The sequence below is a fragment of the Gopherus flavomarginatus genome, chromosome 16 (assembly GCF_025201925.1).
Source record: "Gopherus flavomarginatus isolate rGopFla2 chromosome 16, rGopFla2.mat.asm, whole genome shotgun sequence".
Taxonomy (NCBI): Eukaryota; Metazoa; Chordata; order Testudines; family Testudinidae; genus Gopherus; species Gopherus flavomarginatus.
Window position 1 is genome coordinate 7,883,624 of NC_066632.1, and position 21,135 is coordinate 7,904,758.

At 56.0% G+C, this 21,135-nt stretch overlaps 1 protein-coding gene across 1 annotated transcript; it reads left to right on the plus strand.

Annotated features, from left to right (window-relative positions):
• The first annotated feature begins 5,140 nt into the window (after nt 1-5,140).
• On the plus strand, nt 5,141-15,711 carry LRRC8E (leucine rich repeat containing 8 VRAC subunit E). Its single transcript, XM_050925835.1, has 3 exons — nt 5,141-5,197; nt 9,961-10,103; nt 13,373-15,711. The coding sequence occupies exons 2-3, from the start codon at nt 9,966-9,968 to the stop codon at nt 15,629-15,631; spliced, it is 2,397 nt and encodes a 798-aa protein (XP_050781792.1). The 5' UTR covers nt 5,141-5,197; nt 9,961-9,965; the 3' UTR covers nt 15,632-15,711.
• Nucleotides 15,712-21,135: the final 5,424 nt, after the last annotated feature.

The following is a 21,135-nucleotide window of genomic DNA, read 5'->3' on the forward strand; positions in this document are numbered from 1 at the left end:
TCACACTGCTCGGGTCCTGCTACCGGTCCGGAGAGCTCTGCATTTTAATTTAATTGTAAATGAAGCTTCTTAAACATTTTTAAAACCTTATTTACTTTGCAGACAACAATAGTTTAGTTATATATTATAGACTTATAGAAAGAGACCTTCCCAAAATGTTAACATGTATCACTGGCACGCGAAACCTTAAATCTGAGTGAATAAATGAAGACTCGGCACAGCACTTCTGAAAGGCTGCCAACTCCTGGATTACACTGTGACCAGCCAGATCCTCAACAAGGGCCGGGCTGACTCTGTGCTGCTGGAATGAGGGTGACGCGTGGGCGACAGGGAGCCATGAATCTCAAAGTCTCTGGAACATATGGAGAGCACCCTGGACACCCAGCCAACCCCATACACCCTGTCTATCTCCATCCACCCCCGTTGTGCTATCTACCTATCCCCATCCACCCCCTCTATCTTACCATACATTGCTCCTTCCCCTGGACTCTGATCCCCCTTCTTACCTTCCCAGCATTGTCTTCCCTCTCAGCCAGTGCCCAGGGTGACCTCTGCCAGCCACAGCCCTCTCCCACCTGTGTGTGAACTGGGAGGGGTCTCCCTGCCCTCTCAGTTGGTAGAGTGGATGGAGGGGAGACAAGAGGCTTCTTACAGGAAGGGACTAGCCAGTAGCTCCAGGAATCCTGGCCCTGGGGGCTCCTGAGGGGGCTTCGGTAGCTGGATTGGTTTGAAGCTCAAGTGGCCCCACACTGCCTTTGGGCTCATGACTCTGCTTCTAGCCACCACTAGTCAGCCAGAGATGTGTGGAAGGGGGGGAATCTCATCCTCCTTGCTGCCCCTAGGGCCCAGGGCACCTCTGCTGAAGGGAAGAGCACAGCCTCCAGCTCGGGTGCCCAGGGAGGAGGGGCTGAACCAGGACTGTGCTTATAAACTAAGTTCTAGCACCTCCCATGGGTACCCCAATAATGCACCTCTCAGCCACCCCATAAACGCCAGTCCCCCTTCCCTCACACTGTTGGGGGATTCCTGGGGCAAGATGTTCTGGAGCGAAGGGGGGAGTGAATAGGGGGCGAAGCACAGGAGTTGGGGACCAGAACCATCCGTGAGGACTCCACACTCAGCATTGGGACCCCCCCACCTGGAAGGCCAACACCCGCAGTCCAGCTGCCTCCACCAATTCATGACCTGTGTTAAGAAAAACTGGATTCTCACTAGCTCCTTCTATATCAGAGGACCCAAGTCTGTACAGCTTGTGGATGCTCAGGCACTGAGATGCAGCCACCTCTGGGGTGGGGCACAGAGGAATTTATACAGGGAAACCTCACCTGGTGCTGAAATGCAGCCACCTCTAGTGTGGGGTGCAGAGGAATGTAGGATTCCTCGGCTGGTGCTGAGATGCAGCCATCTCTGGGGCACCAACATTGAAGAGTCAATCCAAACTACAGCATTTGTGGCACAGCGCCCCCTAGTGCCACACGGGGCATTGCAGCTGGCACTAAGGCCTGGTCCACACTACGCTGTTAAACTGATTTTAACAGCGTTAAATCGATTTAACGCTGCACCCATCCACACTACACTGCTCTTTATATCGATTTAAAGGGCTCTTTAAATCGATTTCTGTACTCCTACAAAACGAGAGGAGTAACGCTAAAATCGATATTACTATATCGATTTAGGGTTAGTGTGGACGCAAATCGACGTTATTGGCCTCATTCTTTTACAGTAGCTACCCACAGTGCACCGCTCCAGAAATCGACGCTAGCCTTGGACCACGGACGCACACCACCGAATTAATGTGCCTAGTGCGGACGCGCACAATCGACTTTATAATATCTGTTCTATAAAATCGGTTTAAGCTAATTCGAATTTATCCTGTAGTGTAGACGTACCCTGAGAGGAACTCATCCCCCACAGAGCCCCTACTGTGTTCCCTGCAGCACAACGACCCCTGGTGCCACACAGGGGCTCTAGGTTCAGCACCAACAACTTGGGAAATGCCCCAAACTGAGGCCCCACCCCACTCCCTGCATTTCCCCTGGGCTCTCCCAGGCTTCATATGCAGATTTGGTCTCTGACACACACACACCCCACTGTCTCCACTGGAATGGGTGCACTGGCTCTTTAAATATCCTTGCCAGTCCCGGCGCAGGACCTGTGGGCACCTCAGGAAATGACTATTTCCAGATAATTATAGGCTGTGCTGGGCCCTGCCTGCTGTGGCCGGGTGAGCTAGTTATAGGCATATAGACAGAACGGGGGGACAGTACATGGAGAGGGCAAAGGAGAGGGGCAGAGACTCAGGTGTTCTCGTCCAACTTGAAGGGGGGGAGTGGAATCCAGTGGTTAGAGTGGGGGAGGCTGGGGCTGGGCTCCATTCCCAGCTCTGGGCAGGGGTGGGGTCCAATGATTAGGTACTATTATCCCTCTGCAGCCCTGAGTAGATTCCATTGGCCCGTCTCAGCTGGCGCACCCAGCTCCTATCTGTGGTGTTTCCAGCGTGCCCTGCTTGGAGAGGCTGGTACTAGGCACCTGCTGAAGGTTGGCCTGCGTTCCCACCAAAGTGAGACCTTCAGTGAAGGACACCAAGTGACCCCAGGTAGACGCGTTGGCTGTTCTCGAGGCAGCGCACTGGACATAGCAGTGTGGATGCTGCCGCACAGGCTGCAGTATGGAGTTGCTGCCTGAATAGACACTCCCAGCTGCTGTGCAGACGTCCCCTCCAGGGGTCTTGATTCCCCACACTCTGGCTCTAACCACTGGACCAGGGGGTGGGCAAACTTTTTGGTCTGAGAGCCACATCGGGGAATAGAAATTGTATGGCAGACCATGAATGCTCAATAAATTGGGGTTGGGGTGTGGGAGGGAGTGAGGGCTCTGGTTGGAGGTGCAGCCTCTGGGGTGGGGCTGGGGATGAGAGGTTTCAGGTGCAGGAGGGTGCTCCAGGCTGGGATTGAGGGGTTTGGAGAAGGGGAGGGGGATCAGGGCTGGGACAGGGGGTTTGGGTGTGGGGAGAGGCTCAGGGGTGCAGGCTCCAGGCTGTGCTTACCTCAAGTGGCTCCCGGAAGCAGCAGCATGTCCCTTCTCCGGCTCCTATGTGGAGGCGCAGCCAGGTGGCTCTGCATGCTGCCCCATCCCTGAAGCTCCCATTGGAGTGCATAGGAGCCGGAGTGGGGCCATGCACAGCTTCCAGGAGCTGCATGGTGCTGTCCTGACCCTGCACCCTGGCTGGAACGAGGCAAGCCCCAGACCCTGCTCCCCAGCGGGAGCTTGTGATCGGGCTTAAAATACCTCATGGGGTGGATCTGGCCCCCGTGGCATAGTTTGCCCACCCCTGCCCTAGACACACCACTGTCTGCCCAGAGCTGGGAATAGAACCCAGGAGTCTTGACTCCCAGCCCGCTTTGTCTGAACACTCCCCTCCCAGAGCCAGGGCTGATAATAGCAGTGGAAAGCGGGGGACAACTGTACTGCCCCCCCAACATCTGTAATGGGTGAAATGGGAGAGTGTGGGGCCCCAGTGAGCATGATGTATTGGAGCCCCAATTTCTCTTGATTGGCCTACCAGGAACAGAAACAAGGAGTCCTGACTCCCAACTACCCTGCTCTAACTACTAGACCCCACTTCCCTTCCAGATCTAGGATCAGATTGCAGGCTCTGGGGTATAGATGCAATGCAGGGCAGGGGGCCAGAACACACAGGGTGAAGCTTTCGCAACCCTCCGTCCTGATCCTGGCCCTATCACACGGCCCCGTCCACGTCCTCTGTGCATTGGGGGAGTGAGATGAGCAGGGAGCCAGGTCCCAGCAGCCACGGCTGTCTGTATCAGGCACCCATCCGCCCACATGCCCTCCGCCCCGTGAGTACCAACAGAACGTGATAGTTAATAGTTCATTTCCTTGCTGTAGTTCCCAGATCCCTGGAACAAGGGGTAGCAGGTTGGGCTTTTTGTCCCTCGGCACTTTCAGTCCCAGAATCTCAGGTCCCAGCACGAGGCTGTGATATCTGAGTGGCAAAGGGGAAGATTTTCCTTCCCAAACACCCACTCCATTGATTCTCATCCAAACAACCCCAGCTCACCCATCCCATCGGATTGTCTCCAGAGTTGGGCTGTGCGGAGTAGCTGAGGGGTAGAATTTCACCCAGACAATAACAGGCTTTGAGACCATTACAGCCTCTGCCTGCTGCAATGATCCACTTCCTTGAGAACATAAACAAGAGCTTTTTAATAAGCCCCTTTCCTCCCATGACAAAACCCTGCATTTAGTACAGCTCCCAGAGGGCTTCTAACCCACCTTGCTGAACATTTTTCAATGCAATGATTGGTCGCACAATTGTTCTTGTGCAGTGTTGCTGTGCGCTGTTAAAAGCCTGCCCTGTTCCACCCCAGAGCTGGCCGCATTTCAGTGCTCCATGAATGATCCCTGTATAGAGTCACTGCATGCTGTTAAACACCTGCTGCTTCCCACCCCAGAAGTGGCTGCATATGTTTCATTTTCGGGGAACGAAGTGATCCTTATAAGTAGTTTGCAAAGTACCTGGCATGAGAGAAGCTGCAGAAATGTTAGATTGTTATCGCAGACGCTGAAATCTTCTCCGGTCCATGAGCAACAGCCATGGGCTGACTTCAAACCACAATTCCGGTGAGAGATTAAATAATCAAATAATTGTAATGTGCAGTTACCGTTCCTGTCACCTGACGAGCCAAAATCCTTTACAAAAGGGAGTGGCGCTGCCCCCACGCACCGCTGGGGAATCGGAGGCGGAGCAGAATGGATGCCCCTCAGGGGGGCTGGTGAGACTCTGGCAGAGATGGCGGAGTCCTGGCTCCCAACTCCCTGCTCTCACCACTAGCCCTCACTCCCCTCGGGACAGAACCCAGAGTCTCGGGTCCCAGCTGTGCCTGGGCTGTTCTGTTTTGTGTGGGTCGCTGCCGCTTTGTGGCTGGTGCTGCTGGAGGAGCCGCGTGTTTGCTCAGTCCCGGGTCTCCTCCCTCCCCAAACCCAGCCCAGTGCCGGAGCTCTCAGGCAGGGTGAGTCACTCCCGCACCGGGGGTGCGTGTCAGCGAGCCAAGGCAGCCGGCAGCCCTGGAGGAACCCGTCACCGCCGCATGGGGCGGGGGGCGCAGCGGGATCCCCCGGACCGCGCCCCGCTAAGCCCCGGGGAGGCTGCAGGCTGGCCAGTGGGAACGGAGAGCTGGTAAGTTACACGGGCAAAGCGGGTGGGGGGAGTGGTCGCCCCCTCGCCCCCGCGTAACGGGAATCCGGATTCCACACACTCAGGATGGGAGGAGGAAAAGAGGGGGAATCTGAATTTACACCTGGCAGGAGGAGAGAGAGAATCCGGATTTACTCCCCAGGAAGGGAGGAGGAACAGTGGGGGCAGGAAGCCAAGAAGAAGGCCTATGGCACCTTAAAGACTAACAGATTTATTGGGGCATAAGCTTTCATGGGTAGAAAGCCAACTTCTTCAGATGCATGGAGTGGAAGTTACAGACACAGGCAGAAATCTATATTGGCACATGAAGAGAAGGGAGTCCCTTCTCTTCATGTGCCAAAACAGATTTCTGCCTGCATCTATAATTTTCACTCCATGCATCTGAAGAAGTTGGCTTTTTACCCATGAAAGCTTATGCCCCAATAAATCTGTCAGTCTTTAAGGTGCCACCGGACTCCTCGTTGTTTTTGTGGACACAGACTAACACGGCCACCCCTGGCACGGCCACCTTCCTGCCCACCCAGGGGCAGGAAGGGAACTTTAGAGAGACCTGGATTTGCCCATGGGTGAGATGGGGCAGTTGGGGCTGATCCCAGGAAGGGTGGAGGGTCGGTTGGATCCCCAAGGAAGGGGGAGAGGGGAATTTGGACAAAAAGGGGACAATTTTTTTGGAGGAGGGAAATCTGGATTTACTTGGGCGCAGAAGGGCTGGAAGGGTTTGCACCTGTTGGGGGGGCGAGAGTAAGCAAGTGCTTGTTTGCCTCAGGAGGGAGAGTTTTTTGGGGGCTGCAGATTTTTCTCTGGGGGTGGAGGAGGAGAACGTGGCATTTCCCCAGGAAATGCATCCTGCCCCCCATGGCCTGTTTGGTGGTACTTCACTTCCCCTCATCCCTACCAGCCCCCCCTTCAAGAGAGGAGCAGGCCCCAAGCCACATCCTAGAACATATGTGAAAAAGTGGAGGGTGAAAAAGTGGGGGCTGGGGTGCCTGGAGGTTGGGTATGGCTGGGGAAGCAGGACCTGGGTAGGGGTGCCCAGGAATGGGTAGAGGCCCTGGGCATGGCTGGGGGTGCCCAGAAATGAGGATCAAAGGGATGGGTAGGAGGTGCCTGAGGATAACAGGTGGTAGGTGTGCCTGAGCACTGGGCTTGACTGGGGGGGCAGGAATGGGGGGACTGGGGATGGGTAGGAGGTGCCTAGGGGCTGGGCATGGCTGGAGGTGTCCAGGACCATGTGGGAGGGGGAATGGGAATGGGAATGGCTTGCTTGGAGCCTGGGCCTTGCCAGGATATCTGGGAGGATGAGGGACCTGAGCTGGGCAGAGGGCAAGGAAGGAAGGAAGGAAGAAGAACTCTCCTCTGGAAGTCCCCAAGTGTTCACTTCCTGGCCCGGGGGCAGGTGTGCGCTCAGACAGCCCCTGGGACTCGCTGATCACCCCTGCTGCAATGGGGCCGATACAGGTGACGGTAGGGGTGGCTCCTCCTGGGCAGCAATGCCCCTGGTTGCTCGCAGAATGAACCTCTTGGCTCCTGCATGCCAGGAGCAACTTGGGCCGTGGGACCTCCTGCTCTGGAATGAGGTTCCCCCAGCCTCCCTTCCTCCCATACCAGCCCCCCACATGCCAGAGTTTCTGTGTGTATCCCCCTTTGTCCCCTTGTACTGATGCCAGGGGCTGTGTGCACCTATCCCCCCCTTTCTATCTGGGAGATCAGGCATTTGGGATGCCAACTGGGTACCTGGGAGGAGGATGCACAGAGATGACTTGGGGTGTTAGAGGGAAAGCTGTTAATGGGGCCATCAGCCAGTTCTCTGAGACAGACAATCACAGAGGTGCTGGAGGCTGTGGCTGTGCTGCAGAGATGGCAGGGGCTGCATGGGTCCCCCCTTTTGGTTTTCTGATCTCCCCAAAATTCATTGGGTTCTGCCCTTTGATGCATTTTGGGATAGTCTGAGGGATGCTCTAAGGACTGCAGCGTGACAGGGGTGCTGGATAAGTCCTGATCCCTGCAGGGCCTAGCAGATGCTAACTGGTTCCCCTGAAATGCCTCTTAGAGGCTGGAGAGGGTGATCATATATTCACAGCTGCCCATGCTGGACAAGGTTTCCGGGGCTGCCCCCACAGGTACTGCCACACCCCATACCCCCTGGCCTGAAGTGGTTCCCATCATATGCAGAGTTTACAGTCTGGTTCAATGGCTCTCAGCTCCCCCATTATACAAATTGTTCCAGGACACCTTGGCTGTCCCAGCTACCAATGCCTCTTCCTTCCCCTGTGGGGACCTTCCCAGTGTCAGGATCCCTGAGAGATCCAGCTGGTTGTAAGCTCCAGGGATGCTGGAGGAATCACGCTGTTATGTTCTGGGTGTTATTTCACTAGTAACGCCCGGCTTAGCCAAACATGAATCTCAGATATAATGACACTGGGGTGTGTGGGATATGGGGTTATATAGGTATACCCACTGCCACCCTTTGCTGAATGGAATCAGGGTGTCATAAGGCTTATACTGTATTGCTAATGGTGATTCTCCTCTGTCAGAGCAGAAGGATCTGTCTCTGCTCTGCAGCATAGTGACTGCTCCCCCAAGCCCTAGTTGGCAGTGGGTTTGTACCAGTGCTCAGCTCTTTGCCTTTTCCCAGGGGAAGGGAGTTGCCCAAGGCTACACTTTGGGTCAGTGGTGGAGTTGAGAGTAGAACCCTGGGGTTCCCGGTTGTGTGCTTGGGTGCTAGTACCTTGTGCCCGCCCCCCCCCACTCCTAGGGACTTTATATTATAAAAATTAGCTGGGGAGAAGGATAGTACTGGCCCTGGGAGGGGAGTAGAGTCTACTGGTTAGAGTGGGGGGGCAGGACTCCTAGGTTCAAGCTCCAGTTCTGGGACAACAGGGGGGTCTAGTGGTTAGAGGACGGGTTAGGGAGTCAGGATTCCTGGGTTCTATCCGCAGCTCTGTGCAGGGCTGCCCAGAGGATTCAGGGGGCCTGGGACAAAGCAATTTTGGGGGCCCCTTCCATAAAAAAAAAGTTGCAATACTATAAAATACTATATTCTTGTGGGGGCCCCTGTGGGGCCCAGGGCCTGGGGCAAATTGCCCCAGTTGCCCCCCCCCCGCGGGCAGCCCTGGCTCTGGGAGGGGAGTGGGGTCTAGTGCTTAGAGCAAGGGGGCTGGAAATTAGGACTCCTGGCTTCTATCTACAGCTCTGCATGGGGAGTGTGGACCAGCAGTTGGAGCAGAGAGTTTCTCCCACTAGAACTTTAGTTTTCCCTGGAAAGTTCCAACCCTGCTCTGAAAATTCCCGTTAAGTGTCTGAATTCTCCATATTGCCCCAAGCTGCCTTCAACTTTCTCTGCTGCTCCCCGGCCTGAGGCCCAGCGCTGTCCATGGAAACATTTACTCCACCATGCAGGCACACATACAAACCACAGGGAAGCAGTTGCAGGGACAACATCCCCTGTGTAAGAGCTGGCTTGGGGGATGCTCCAGCCTGAGCAAAGGGAAAGGCATTTCCTCTGGGGAGCTGGAGTAGCACCCGACAGGGTTGGAGGGGAAATGTCTAGGCAGAGGAATCAGTTTCCCCGCTGGTCATCAGTTCCCATGTAACACCCATCCGTTAGTGCAATAAAATGACCATGCTCTGCCTCCTGCCTATGGAGAGCAGGCTGACCTGGGGGTCAGGACTCCTGGGTTCTATCCCCAGTTTGGAGGTGGGGGGGGTCTAGGGGGTTTGTTAGAGGGGTGCAGAGGCTGGAAATCAGGATTCCTGGGATAAATTAAGAATTTTTCCCTGCTGCATAACACTGAGGCTGGAGTCTGGATTACCGGGCCAGGGTAGGTAAAACCCAGCACTGGGATCAGCATCGACACATCTGTCTCCTGTAACCCTCAGCAACTGTCACCCCAACTCTGTTGCCTGGGGGAGGCCACAGGGCGTTGCTATGTTGCCTGGAACCCCTGCTCTGAGGTGGCAGGTTCCAGGGCCTGGGCTGGCCGGGGCTCCCCCATCGCTGGGTCGTTAAGCCCCACCGAGCGTCCTTGGTGCCAGGTGATTTGGGCTCTTCCTGAGCCAGCAGAGGGGTGAAATCTACTGCTGGCTGGATCAGTTTTCAAAGGGACGCTGGGGGGGAAATGGGACCCCAGTGTCTCCCCTTGGCCTTCTCCAAGATCCCACTCCCTGCCCATACTAATGTCCCGGATCAACCTTCCCAATGACTCTGTGGGTAGCCCCCATCCCGTGTCTGAAGGGAACAAAGCCAGGCAGGAGGGGAAAGGTGGCTCAGTGAGACCGATGTGGGGAGGAAGTGGTGTGGGTGACCAGCAGGGAGCGCTGTGCTGCAGGGAGTGTGTGCGGGCAGGGGCCCTGAGGTCTCAGAGCTGCACCAGGGGAGCTGTTCTGCAGGAAGCGGGGGGCTCAGTAAGTGGGGCTCTCCCCTGGCAGTCAGCTCTGGCCCCAAAGGTGCACTGCAGCAGAGACTGAGGCACTGACCTTTTGTGGTTATCAGACTGGCCATTCTTCCCAGGAGTCAGGGTGTGGCTCCTGGTGTCCTGCCCAATTTCCAACATGAGTAATCCCCTTCTGCCTCCCGACATCCCGCCCTGGAACTTGCACTTTCAGAACAGGGCTCTCCTGTCTCAGGCTGTTGGGGGGCTGTGTCCCACCCCAGAGGTGGCTCCACTGGACCTGAGCTGGGATTTAAACTGGCGTCTCTAGGGAGGAGAGGCCTCCATCAGCCTAACCCCACCTTCTCTCTGCAGACAGGATGATCCCTGTAGCTGAGTTCAAGCAGTTTACGGACCAGCAGCCGGCCTTCAAGGTGCTCAAGCCCTGGTGGGATGTGCTGGCTGAATACATCACGGTGGCCATGCTCATGATCGGGGTCTTTGGCTGCACCCTGCAGGTGGGTACTGGGCTGGGATGTGGGCTGGGACCACCCTCTGTGCGACCTCACCCATGCAACAGCAGGGATAGGACCTGGGACCTCTAGATCCTCCTCTCTCTGGAGCTGAAGGAGAATCTCCAGCAGCAGCAGTAGAAAGTTCTATCCCCAGCAGCCAGGTGATGTGCTCATGCCGGTCAGTCTGGTGCCCATAATAGCATGATGCAGACCCCACAAACTGGCCAAGGGCAAGAGTGGAAACAGAGGAGAAGCCAGCTGGCTGGGAAGAACACCCCTTATCCTGTGCCCCTTCTGCCTGTCAAATCACTGCAGGGGCAAATGGAGTCCCTTGTCCACAGTGGATGCCCTGCTGCATTGTGGGAGGGACATCCCAGCAGGCACTCGGCCGTGTGACGTGAGGCAGCTGGAAGATGCACCCCTGGGGAACTGGGAACTTTGGATCAGAACCTCTGGGGTTTGGCTCTGAATGGCTGGGTGGGTGAATGCCACCTTCCTGCTGGGAGAGGAGAGGGTGGGCCCAGGCTCGAGGGAAAGGGGAGCAGGGGGAGGATAAGGGCCATCAATACAGATCCTAAGATGGAGTTTGCACCCTTCCCCTGATCTGGATGTGGTGCCTCCTCTGGAGCTGCCAGTCCTCCCAGGAGATATTGTATCAGTGCAGGTGCTGCCACCTCGCTGCAGGGGATCCGCGCCCAGGCAGGAATCTTGCCCCAGCATGTCTGGATTGTGGGCTGCCCTGGGAAATGGGAGGAAGGTGGGGCACAAAGGCTGTGGCTTAGCAACAGGAATGAAAGGGGCTGAGATGAGATGAGCCCGTCTTGTGTGAGCCTGATCAGAGACAGGCTGCTGAGCTAGATGGGCCCAGTGGGTTGATTCAGGTGGGGAAAAAGAGAGCTGAGAATAGAACCCAGGAGTCCAGATTCCCAGCCCCTCCCCTTATTCTTACTCCCTTCCAAGAGCTGGGAACAAAACCCTGACTCCTACCCTACCAGCTCTAACCACTAGACCCCACCTCAAAAATGCTGGACTTGAATTTTAGTGGTTAGCTGATGGGCCAGCAAGCTTTGCATTCTGGGGTGGAACAGGGGGAGATGGGAGAATGACCCCCCATCTCTTTCCCCTGCCTGGGGTTTATTTTTTTTATTACTACCCCTCCTCCACCCAGCCCTGTTTTAGGCTGGTCTGTCATCATCATTGGGTTGGGGAGGTGCTTGGTCACCCCCCGATATTATGGAGAGGAGTCTGTCCATACAGAAGCCAAGCAGCGGGTGCACAAGGCAGCAGTCCTGTTACATCATCTGTCTCTTGTGGCAACAGGGAGAATATCCGTGGCAATGAGTCCCATAGGCAAAGCTCCAGGGCCATTTGGGAGGAGGACGGGAGTGAGATTAGTTCCCTGCTGGCCCCCTCTTGAGTTAACCATTCAGGCACCTGCCACACTGCCAACCAATGAGATGCCAGGGGATGGTGGGATCTGTCAGGGAAGTACATAGAAACCCCCTTGAGATGGTGGCTAAAGCCAGGGGGGCTGTGAGCCAGGTCTTCTGGATTCTCTCCCCCACTCTGGGAGTCAGTGGGGTCTACTGGCTTAGACCAGTGGGTGAGGAGTCAGGACTCCTGGGTTCTGTCCCCAGCTCTGTGAGAGGAATGGGATCTAGGCATGGTGAAGGCAGAGGAGCAGCAGTAGTGGCAGGCAGGACTCCTGGGTTTCATTCCCAGCTCTGCCATTGACTTTTGGAGTGACCTCAGGCAAATCCCCTGTATGCATATGTTCAGACCCTGCTGACACTGGGACCATCAGCACAGCACTCTATTGCTTGAGCTGAAGGAGCAGCTCCATCAGCTGGCACAGTAGGAGGTTGGTCACCCACAGATGGGGAATGTCACCTACACTGCACAGGTGGGTTTGGCTTGCTCAGAACCAGGGACTGAAAGACAACTTCTGTAACAGGAAGTCACGTGGTCCTGGGGCTGCAGTAACCAGGGGCTGGGGGATTTTATTTTGCATTCCACTGAGCCAGCTCGGGCTCTGCAGAATGAGGGGCAATAATTCTTTACAGCACCTTTATCAGCTTGTCTCTGCTTCCTGCCACTTGCCCTCCCCTGCTCTCCTACCTAACAACATCACTGCAGGGCCTGTTCCCTTCAGAGTCAGGACTCCTGGGTTGTGATTAGCGAGGGCCTGGCTTAGCATGGGCCCTGAATCACAGGAGCTCCTCATGGGATTGGTGTGTGCCAGGTGCAGCGCACGCATTCACAGGCTGAGCTCATGGGACGTCTTTCTGCTCTCTAGCTGTGAAGTAAGATGCCGGCGTGAACTAGCATCTCATTGCCTTCCTCTAGTCCCATTTGTCTTAGCCTCCCCAGGTGCTTTCGAAACTTGCTGCCTCACTGGAGTTGGTATAATGCCCATTTTATGGAGGTGGAAATGGAGGCACAGATTAAAGAGAGCAGCCCAAGGTCTTAGAGAGAGTCAGTGGTGGAGCTGGGGATAGTACCCAGGAGTCCTGACTCCTCACCCCACTAGTCTGAGCCACTAGACCCCACTGCCCTCCCAGAGCTGGGGAGAGAATCCAGAAGACCTGGCTCACAGCCCCTCCCCCGCTCTAACCACTAGACCCCACACTCCTCCCAGAGCCAGGGATAGAACCTAACTCCAAGCACCTGAGCTCTAACTACTAGACATGCTTCCTCACCACCAACTGTGCTTCTTGGACACTGTCTCCTCTGTCCCAGGGGTGGCCAGAGTGGGGCCAGAATGGGTCATACCCACTGCTGCTCCAGAGGCGCAGCCCCCTGAGACTGCAACTCCCAGCACACCAAGTGTCACTGAACCCATAGCATTCCCACGGTGCACCTCTGCACTGAGGGTGTGCTGGCTGGGCTGCAGCCTGCTCTGGGCAGCAGTTAGTGGCCACCCTTGGCTTCTGTCTCATGGACATTGCATTGGGTGCTGGAGTGTCTAAGCTATACCCGGGGCTTCTGGGGTGGGCAAGGCTTCGGTGCCCCTGTTATCACTATTGCCCTGACATACGCGTGAATGCAGCCTGCAGTCGGTGCTCAGGGGGCAGAACTGTTCATGGACCATTGCATGACATGCAGGGCCAGAGCCCCAGCGGGTGTCAATTGGCCATAGCTCCATGGGAGTCCACAGCAGATGTAAATCAGCCATTGCTCTATTGGAATCAGTGGAGTCAGATCCCCAGCTGGTGTGAATCAGCATCCCCCATGGTTTCCTCACCTGTTCCCTTCTGTGGCCATATCCCCAGGTGACACAGGACAAAATCATCTGCCTTCCCAATCATGCCCCCGCTGGTGCCCCCCTCTCTGACGAAACGTGCCAGAATTTTGCCAGGAAGAGCCTCAATGCCTCGGAGCCAGACACACCCCAGTCCTCCCGGGAGATGAGCGGCCTGCGCAACAACCTGGACATCCAGCAGTACAGCTTCATCAACCAGATGTGCTACGAGACAGCTCTGCACTGGTACGCCAAGTACTTCCCCTACCTGGTGGTCATCCACACCCTCATCTTCATGGTCTGTGCCAGCTTCTGGTTCAAGTTCCCCGGCACCAGCTCTAAGATCGAGCACTTCATCTCCATCCTCGGCAAGTGCTTTGACTCACCCTGGACTACCCGGGCCCTCTCTGAGGTCTCTGGGGAGAACCAGGAAGGGATGAGCTCAAAGAAGGAAGACCAGCGGAGGAAGGGAATCAAGGACGAAATGCCCAAGCCCCACCCTGCTCTACAGCCCGTCCAGTCCATCTCCGAGAAGAAGGTAGCGGAGACTCCTGCAGTCAGCTTGCTGGACAAGAAGGAAGGGGAGCAGGCCAAGGCTCTGTTTGAGAAGGTGAAGAAGTTCCGGCTGCACGTGGAGGAGGGAGACATCCTCTATACCATGTACATCCGCCAGACGGTTCTCAAGGTCTTCAAGTTCCTGATCATCACGGCCTACAATGCTGCCTTGGTGCAGAACATCCGCTTCATCGTGCCCTGCAGTGTGGAGATGGAGGACATGACAGGCTATGACCACTTCTGCTGCAACCACACCAAGGCTCCCCTCTTTTCCAAGCTGGCCATCTGCTACATCTGCTTCTTGGGCGTCTACGGCCTCACCTGCCTATACACGCTGTACTGGCTTTTCCATCGGCCCTTGAAAGAGTACTCCTTCCGCTATGTGCGAGAGGAGACGGGCATCAGCGACATCCCCGACGTCAAGAATGACTTTGCCTTCATGCTTTATCTGATCGATGAGTATGACTCCCTCTACTCCAAGCGCTTCGCTGTCTTCCTCTCCGAGGTCAGTGAAAGCAAGCTCAAGCAGCTCAACCTCAACCATGAATGGACGGAGGACAAGCTGCGTCAGAAGCTGCAGCGGAATGCCCTGGGCCGCCTGGAACTCCACCTCTTCATGCTGTCCGGCTTGCCTGACACAGTCTTTGAGCTGACTGAGGTGGAGGCCCTGAAGCTGGAGATGCTCAAGGATGTGACTTTCCCACCACTGGTGGCCCAGCTTGTCCACCTCCAGGAGCTCTCCCTGCTGAACTGCCCCATCAAGCTGCCATTTGCCTCCCTGGTCTTCCTGCGGGACCACCTCAAGGTGATGCAGGCCACCTTTGATGAGATCAAGGATGTGCCGCTGTGGGTCTACAGCCTGCGCGGGCTGGAGGAGCTTCACCTCTCCGGCCTCTTCAGCCAGGAACTGGGGAAGACGTCTGGCCTGGAGAGCCTGCGAGAGCTGAAGAATCTCAAGGTGCTCTCGTTGCACAGCAACATCTCCAAGGTGCCGCCCAGCGTGACTGACGTCTCAGCTCATCTGCAGCGCCTGTGCATCCTCAACGACGGCACCAAGCTGGTGACGCTCAACAACCTCAAGAAGCTGGTCAATGTGCGGGAGCTGGAGCTGGTCAACTGCAACCTGGAGCGCATCCCCCATGCCGTATTCAGCCTGGTCAACCTGCAGGAGCTGGACCTGAAAGACAACCAGCTACGCTCCATCGAGGAGATCCTCAGCTTCCAGCACTGCCGCAAGCTCGTCTGCCTTAAGCTCTGGAGCAACCACATTGCTTATATCCCCGAGCACATCCGGAAGCTCAAGGGCCTGGAGCAGCTATACCTCAACCGCAACAAAATAGAGACCCTGCCCTCCCAGCTCTTCCTCTGCACCAAGCTCCGCTGCCTCGACCTCTCCAACAACGGCATCCAGGTTATCCCCCCGGAGGTAGGTGTGCTCCAGAATCTCCAGTACTTCGCCATCTCCTCCAACTCAGTGGAGACCTTGCCCGATGAGCTCTTCTTCTGCAAGAAGCTGAAGACTCTGATGGTGGGTCACAACAAGCTCTCCACCCTCTCCCCCCGCCTGGGTAACCTCTCCTTGCTCAGCAAGCTGGAGTTGAAGGGGAACCGTCTGGAGGCCTTGCCGCCTCAGATCGGGCGGTGCCAGGCGCTCAAGCGCAGTGGCTTGGTGGTGGAGAGCACCCTCTATGAGACGCTGCCCACGGACATCCGTGAGAGGCTGGAGAGTGAATGAGAAGAGGGGACAGTCAGCAGCAGGGGCAGGCTCTTTGGTCACCTGCAGAAAGACTCTCCCGGATGACTAGAACTGGGAAGTGCCTGGTGTGTTCCTCTCCAGTGCACATGTTGCTCCTAGGCTGGAGCTGCAAAGGCACCTGGGAGATCTCACACCAAGTCTTACCAAAGAATCGTCCCTCCTGGCCATAGCTATAGAGGGGCTCAACTTTTCATACCAGTGCAAATGTGCACAGTCAGTCATCCTGTATGGCAGGATTGTTGTACAATCAGTGATCCTCTATGTCAGGGCTGCCATGTTGTATCCTGGATTGCAGGGGAGAAATGACTCTATTTATACTTATTTTTTAGTGTTATTAACAAGCAGCGTTTATTGCTTTTAAAAAAGGGTAATTTTTGTTTGTGCGCTTGTGTGTGTGTGTGTGTGTGTGTGTAAATCATGTTTTAACGTGCTAGATCTCTGGCACACCTTGGCCACTGCCCCATAAACTATACCCCATCCCACAGTCTATCCTACGAATTTCCAGGCCAATTTGATGGGTAATCTAGAGAGGATGCAAATGTGGGTGTTTAACTGAAATTTTGCTGTGGCTTTGACCATGGGAGAGTCTTTCCTCATTCCACAGCTCCACCTAATCCACTGATACAAAGGGATGCCTTTTTGGCATCATTAGCCAGTGGAACTCATTGTCACAAGATGTTACCGAGGCCAAGATCTCATTAGGATTGAATTTCATTAGTGTTTGGTCACGTCTCAATTTCGCCAGCCCACACCCACTATGCTGTAACCACATTCCCAAGGAAGGTTGCAGCTGGCTTTGTGGGTTATCTGTCCTGGAGCAGGGAAGGAGTGTTACTGGGTTGAAGCATCTAATGGATTTACAGTACCAAGAGAAGCTTGTTTTGCCACTAGGTGTGGTATGTGCTTATCATACAAATTGAGATGGGTGGGTGTGGCTCCCATTGACCCCTCCCCCTTTGGGTGTGGCTTCTCCTGCTGTGACATGCCTCCTCCTTGCCGCATGGTTTTCTCCTCCCCTGAGTCCCACCTCTCTGTGGCTGGATTCCAGATGGGTTTTGATTAGGGCACTGATTTCCCCTGTGCTGCATGTATCTGAGTCTGGAGCCCTTACTCAGGCAAAGGTCATGGGAGAATTTCAGGATCGAGCCCTTTTTTTTATATTAAAGGATGTATGGGGGGAGTGACAATCGAAACACCTGTTAATAGCAGTGGGCCTGAATCAGGGCCCTGGCTCCGTACAGCTGGAGGGGAGAGGTTTGAAATCTGACCTGTGCAAATAGCCTTTATCTCTGCACCGAGCTGGGGGCAGCACTCCAAGAAACCCCAGTCTGAGCAATGTCCCAGCCTCCTTCGCAGCTGCTCCCTGAACCGGGGGAGCACTCCTAGGAACTTCAACATTGGACCCTTCTCGCCTGGTAGCCAGTGGCACGGCACTCTGCAGTTATGGGAGAACCCCCATCAGCTCTGTCCTGGAGCCAGAGGACATATGGGCCGGACCCGATATCAGTATTGTCATAGTAATGGGTAAAGGCCCCAACAGAGCAGAGCCTCCATTGTGCTGGCTGCTGCACAAACACTGCCCCCACAATGCGATCGGGGCCCCCTGTGGACCAGCCACTGCACAGACCCCTTCCCCAACCATGATTGGGGCCCCCATCGTGTTGGGTGCTGTACAGGATCAGAGGCTTCATTGCATCAAGCTCTGCACACACACCTAGTGAGGAAGAGTCCCTGCTCCAACAAGTGCATGGTCATACGGAAAAAGGGTGAGAGAGGAAACTGAGGCAGAGGGAAGGGAATAACTTGCCTGAGGTCACACAGCAGATCAGCAGCACAGCCAGGAATTGAAGCCAGGCTTCCCGAATTCCAGCCCAGTGCCTTATTCACTAGGTCACACTGAGAGGCATAGGCAAGGCTCTGTCCGAAAACCTATGTTCTCTTTCCTTGTGATCGCTCTGGATATACTTGGTGTATCTGACCTTCCCCTCCTTGAGGCTGGTTGGTATCTAAGGGTACGTCTTCACTACCCACCGTATCGGCGGGTAGCAATCGATTGCTCGGGGATCGATATATCGATCCCCGAACGCGCTTATATCGATTCCGGAACTCCACCAACCCGAACGGAGTTGGGAATCGACAGGGGAAGCCGCAGACATCGATCCCGCGCCGTGAGGACGGTGGGTAATTCTATCTTAGATACTTCGACTTCAGCTACGTTATTCACGTAGCTGAAGTTGCGTATCTAAGATCGATTTTCCCCCGTAGTGTAGACCAGCCTTAAGCAAGGCTGCATCTGGCAGGTAAAACCCCTGAACCCCACTGATGGAAGTAGGGTGACCAGATCACAACACTAAAATATCAGGACACATTGGGATGCCATCAGCCCTGCCCACAGTCCACCCCTACTCCTCCCAGGCTCCGCCCCACTCTGCCCCAGGTCCCGCCCCCTCCCTGCTCCCCACCGCCCCATGCCCTTCGTCATCTCCCAGCCCCCTGCGGCCTTGCTGCGTCCCTCCTCAGTCCTCCACCCACCTAGGGTGACCAGACATCCCGATTTTATCAGGAATGTCCTGATAGTTACTTGTTTGTCCCACGTCCCCACCGATGTTCGGTCAGGATGCGAATTGTCCCAATATTTTGCCCTCTGGTGCACAGGCGGAGGGGGCTCACGGCCCCCCACCCCAACGCCACCCCAGCCCTACCCTGACTCCGCCCCTCCCTCCTCCACTGGATCCCTCCCAAATCCATGCCCTGGCCTCGCCTCTTCCCCAAGCATGCCACATTCCTCCTCCTCACCTCTCCCTCCCAGGCTTGCGCTAATCAGCTGTTTGGTGGCGCTAGTGCTGGAGGGAGGGGGCAGAAGCAGGACGCGGCAACCAGCTCAGGGGAGGTGGAGGCAGAGCGAAAGCGAGCTGGTGCGGGGGGGCAGGGCATGGAGCTGCTGGTGGGTGCTCAGCCCCCACCAATTTTTCCTATGCTCCGTCGGCTCTTGGTTTTTGTTTGTTGCTCCGCCAGCCCCATCACCCATGCATCCCGAATTTCACGTCTCTTATCTGGTCACCCTACACCCACCACTCATCTTCTCACCCCCCCTGCTTTCCCATCGCTCCCCACCCAACACTCGCCTCTTCCCCCTCTTTGCCCACCACTCACTCCTATGACACTGACTTCCTCTCTTCCGGGTAGGTGCTCGCACACCCCTGCCTCTTCCCGTCCAAGCATTGGCCCTCGCTTCACCCCCATTTCACCCCCTTTCCCCTAGTCCCTGCCCCTGCCCTGCCTCTTCTCCACCTCCTCCCCTGAGCGTGCTATGTCCCCGCTCCTCCCACCTCCTTTCTGGAAAGTGCTAAGCGCCACCAAACAGCTGTTAGGCAGTGGGAAGCACTGGGGTGGGGGGGGGGAATGTGGTGCTCTGTGGGGAGAGGGGAGAAGGAGGCGAGGAGGAGGGAGCTTGGCTGCAATTTTTCCCCGTGGTGAGGAGCCTGAAGAGACCTGGTGTAGAGCCTGCATTCTGGGCTGGGGGTGAGTGTGGCATGACTGATGGGAAGCTGGGACTAGCACTGGTGCCACGGGGTTTGGAATGGCTGTTAAAGATCAATTCAAATAGGTGGCAATTCCCCCTCCCCCCCTAGTGCAGGGCTCCTGAATCCAACAGCCTGGTGGCAAGTGCTGGGAGAAGCTGAAACTGGCCAGGGCCAGGAAGGGAAATTGACCAGGAGTGGGTCTGTCCCCTGCAGCAGGACATGCATGTGAAAAGGGGGGGCTGAAACTTTCCAACTAGATTGACTCAGCAGAGCTCCAAAGTCCCTCAGTAGAGCCAGCGACGGCAATGGGAACTTTCCTCTGAGTTCAATCGCAATCAGATTGAGCTTGCCATGCAGAGGTGCTGACTGCCCGTGGTGCCATCGGTCTCACCTGGCCTTTCTCCCTAACCCCCACCATCTAACCCTAAGGGGGGGGGGGTCACCAACCTCCCTGCCCTTCCTCAGAGAGGCACAGATTTTCAGGCCAGAGGGGACTATCTAGTCTGACTTCCTGTCTATCACAGGCTACCAGAACCCACACACCAAACCCAACTGCGTAATGAGACCAGAGTACCACAGGAGAGCAGGCTGCTGACTATTGCGTGCCACAGGGCCAGGCAGAGGAGAGGAGGGACTGAGGTGCACCAGGGCTCGAGGCCTCTGCGATGGCAGGGAGATGTTTAAGTGAGTTATGCCCAGATAATCCTGGCAAGTGACCTGCACCCACATGCTGCAGAAGAAGGTGGAAGCTCATCAAGGTCCCTGCCAATCTGACCTGAGGGAAAATTCCTCCCTCACCCTGTATATGGCCATCACCGGACCTGAAGCACGTGCACAAGAACCACCAGACAAGCACCCGACAAAGGGAGAATCCCTGGCCCACCCTGTCCACTGCCTGTCTCCAGCTCTGATGCATCAGAGGAGGGAGATTAAAACAAAATCTTCCCAGAATACATGGGGGCGGTGGGGAAGGAATCCCTTCCTGAACCCTGCTGGTGGCCAGCTGTAAGCCTGAGGCACATGCTGTTAGGAACAATAAGACCCAGGGGTGCTGAGCCCTGCTCTCCACCATCCCCAGCAACCCCATCACACAACTGCCCTTATCAGTGTGTCCAGCTCCCTCTTAACAGCAACTCATCCCAGCCCCTGTGGCCTCCCTCCACCCCCAGCCTCCCTTCAGTTATCCTGTTGCTCACCCCAATCCCAGCCCTTCTTCCCCAGTCTTCCTCCCTAATCCCATAGGATACCCAACAGGGGGCATTACACCCCCCTTCCCCTGCCACCATCCAGCCCTGTCTGCATCCCAAATTCCCTTCAGCGGGCATCTGATGGGGCAAGGGGTTCAGCTGCTCACTCCCCCACACTGCATGTGGGCCCCAGGCCAGGCCAGAGATCTGACAGGAACCAGCCACACCCCACTCGTATGGCATCCGGCCAGGAAACACTCCAGGACAGGGCCCAGCCCCACTGCCTCCTGCTCCATCTCTCAGGGCCTGGCTCCGAGTCACCAGCAGGAAGGCGCTGGGGGAAGCTGGGGATGGAGAACTGGAGCTTTAGGGCCAGGGTTGAGGGTTCATCTCAACCTAGGCCCAAGGTGGCTGCCTAGGGGGCGCTTTGCCACTGGCCGGGGGTGAAGGGGGGTTAGGAATTGAGGTGCTAACCCCCCAACACAAGCCATTCCCACCCCTATCTCTGCCTTATAGACACACAAGCTCCCTATCCCCCCAACAACCCTTACACACCCCACACATTCATCTCAACACATACACCTCACCCCCACCCCCTCCCCAATAGACCCTGCCCCCCACTAGCTCTTCCATGCCCTGGGGTGCCCTGGAGATGGCTATCCATCACCATCTGCTGGTCAATGCTGTGCAGGCTGCACCCAGAGCCCCGTCTCCTGTTCCCTGGTGTCTGTGGATCAGAACTCAGCAGCGGGAGCTCTTCACCGCTCTGGAT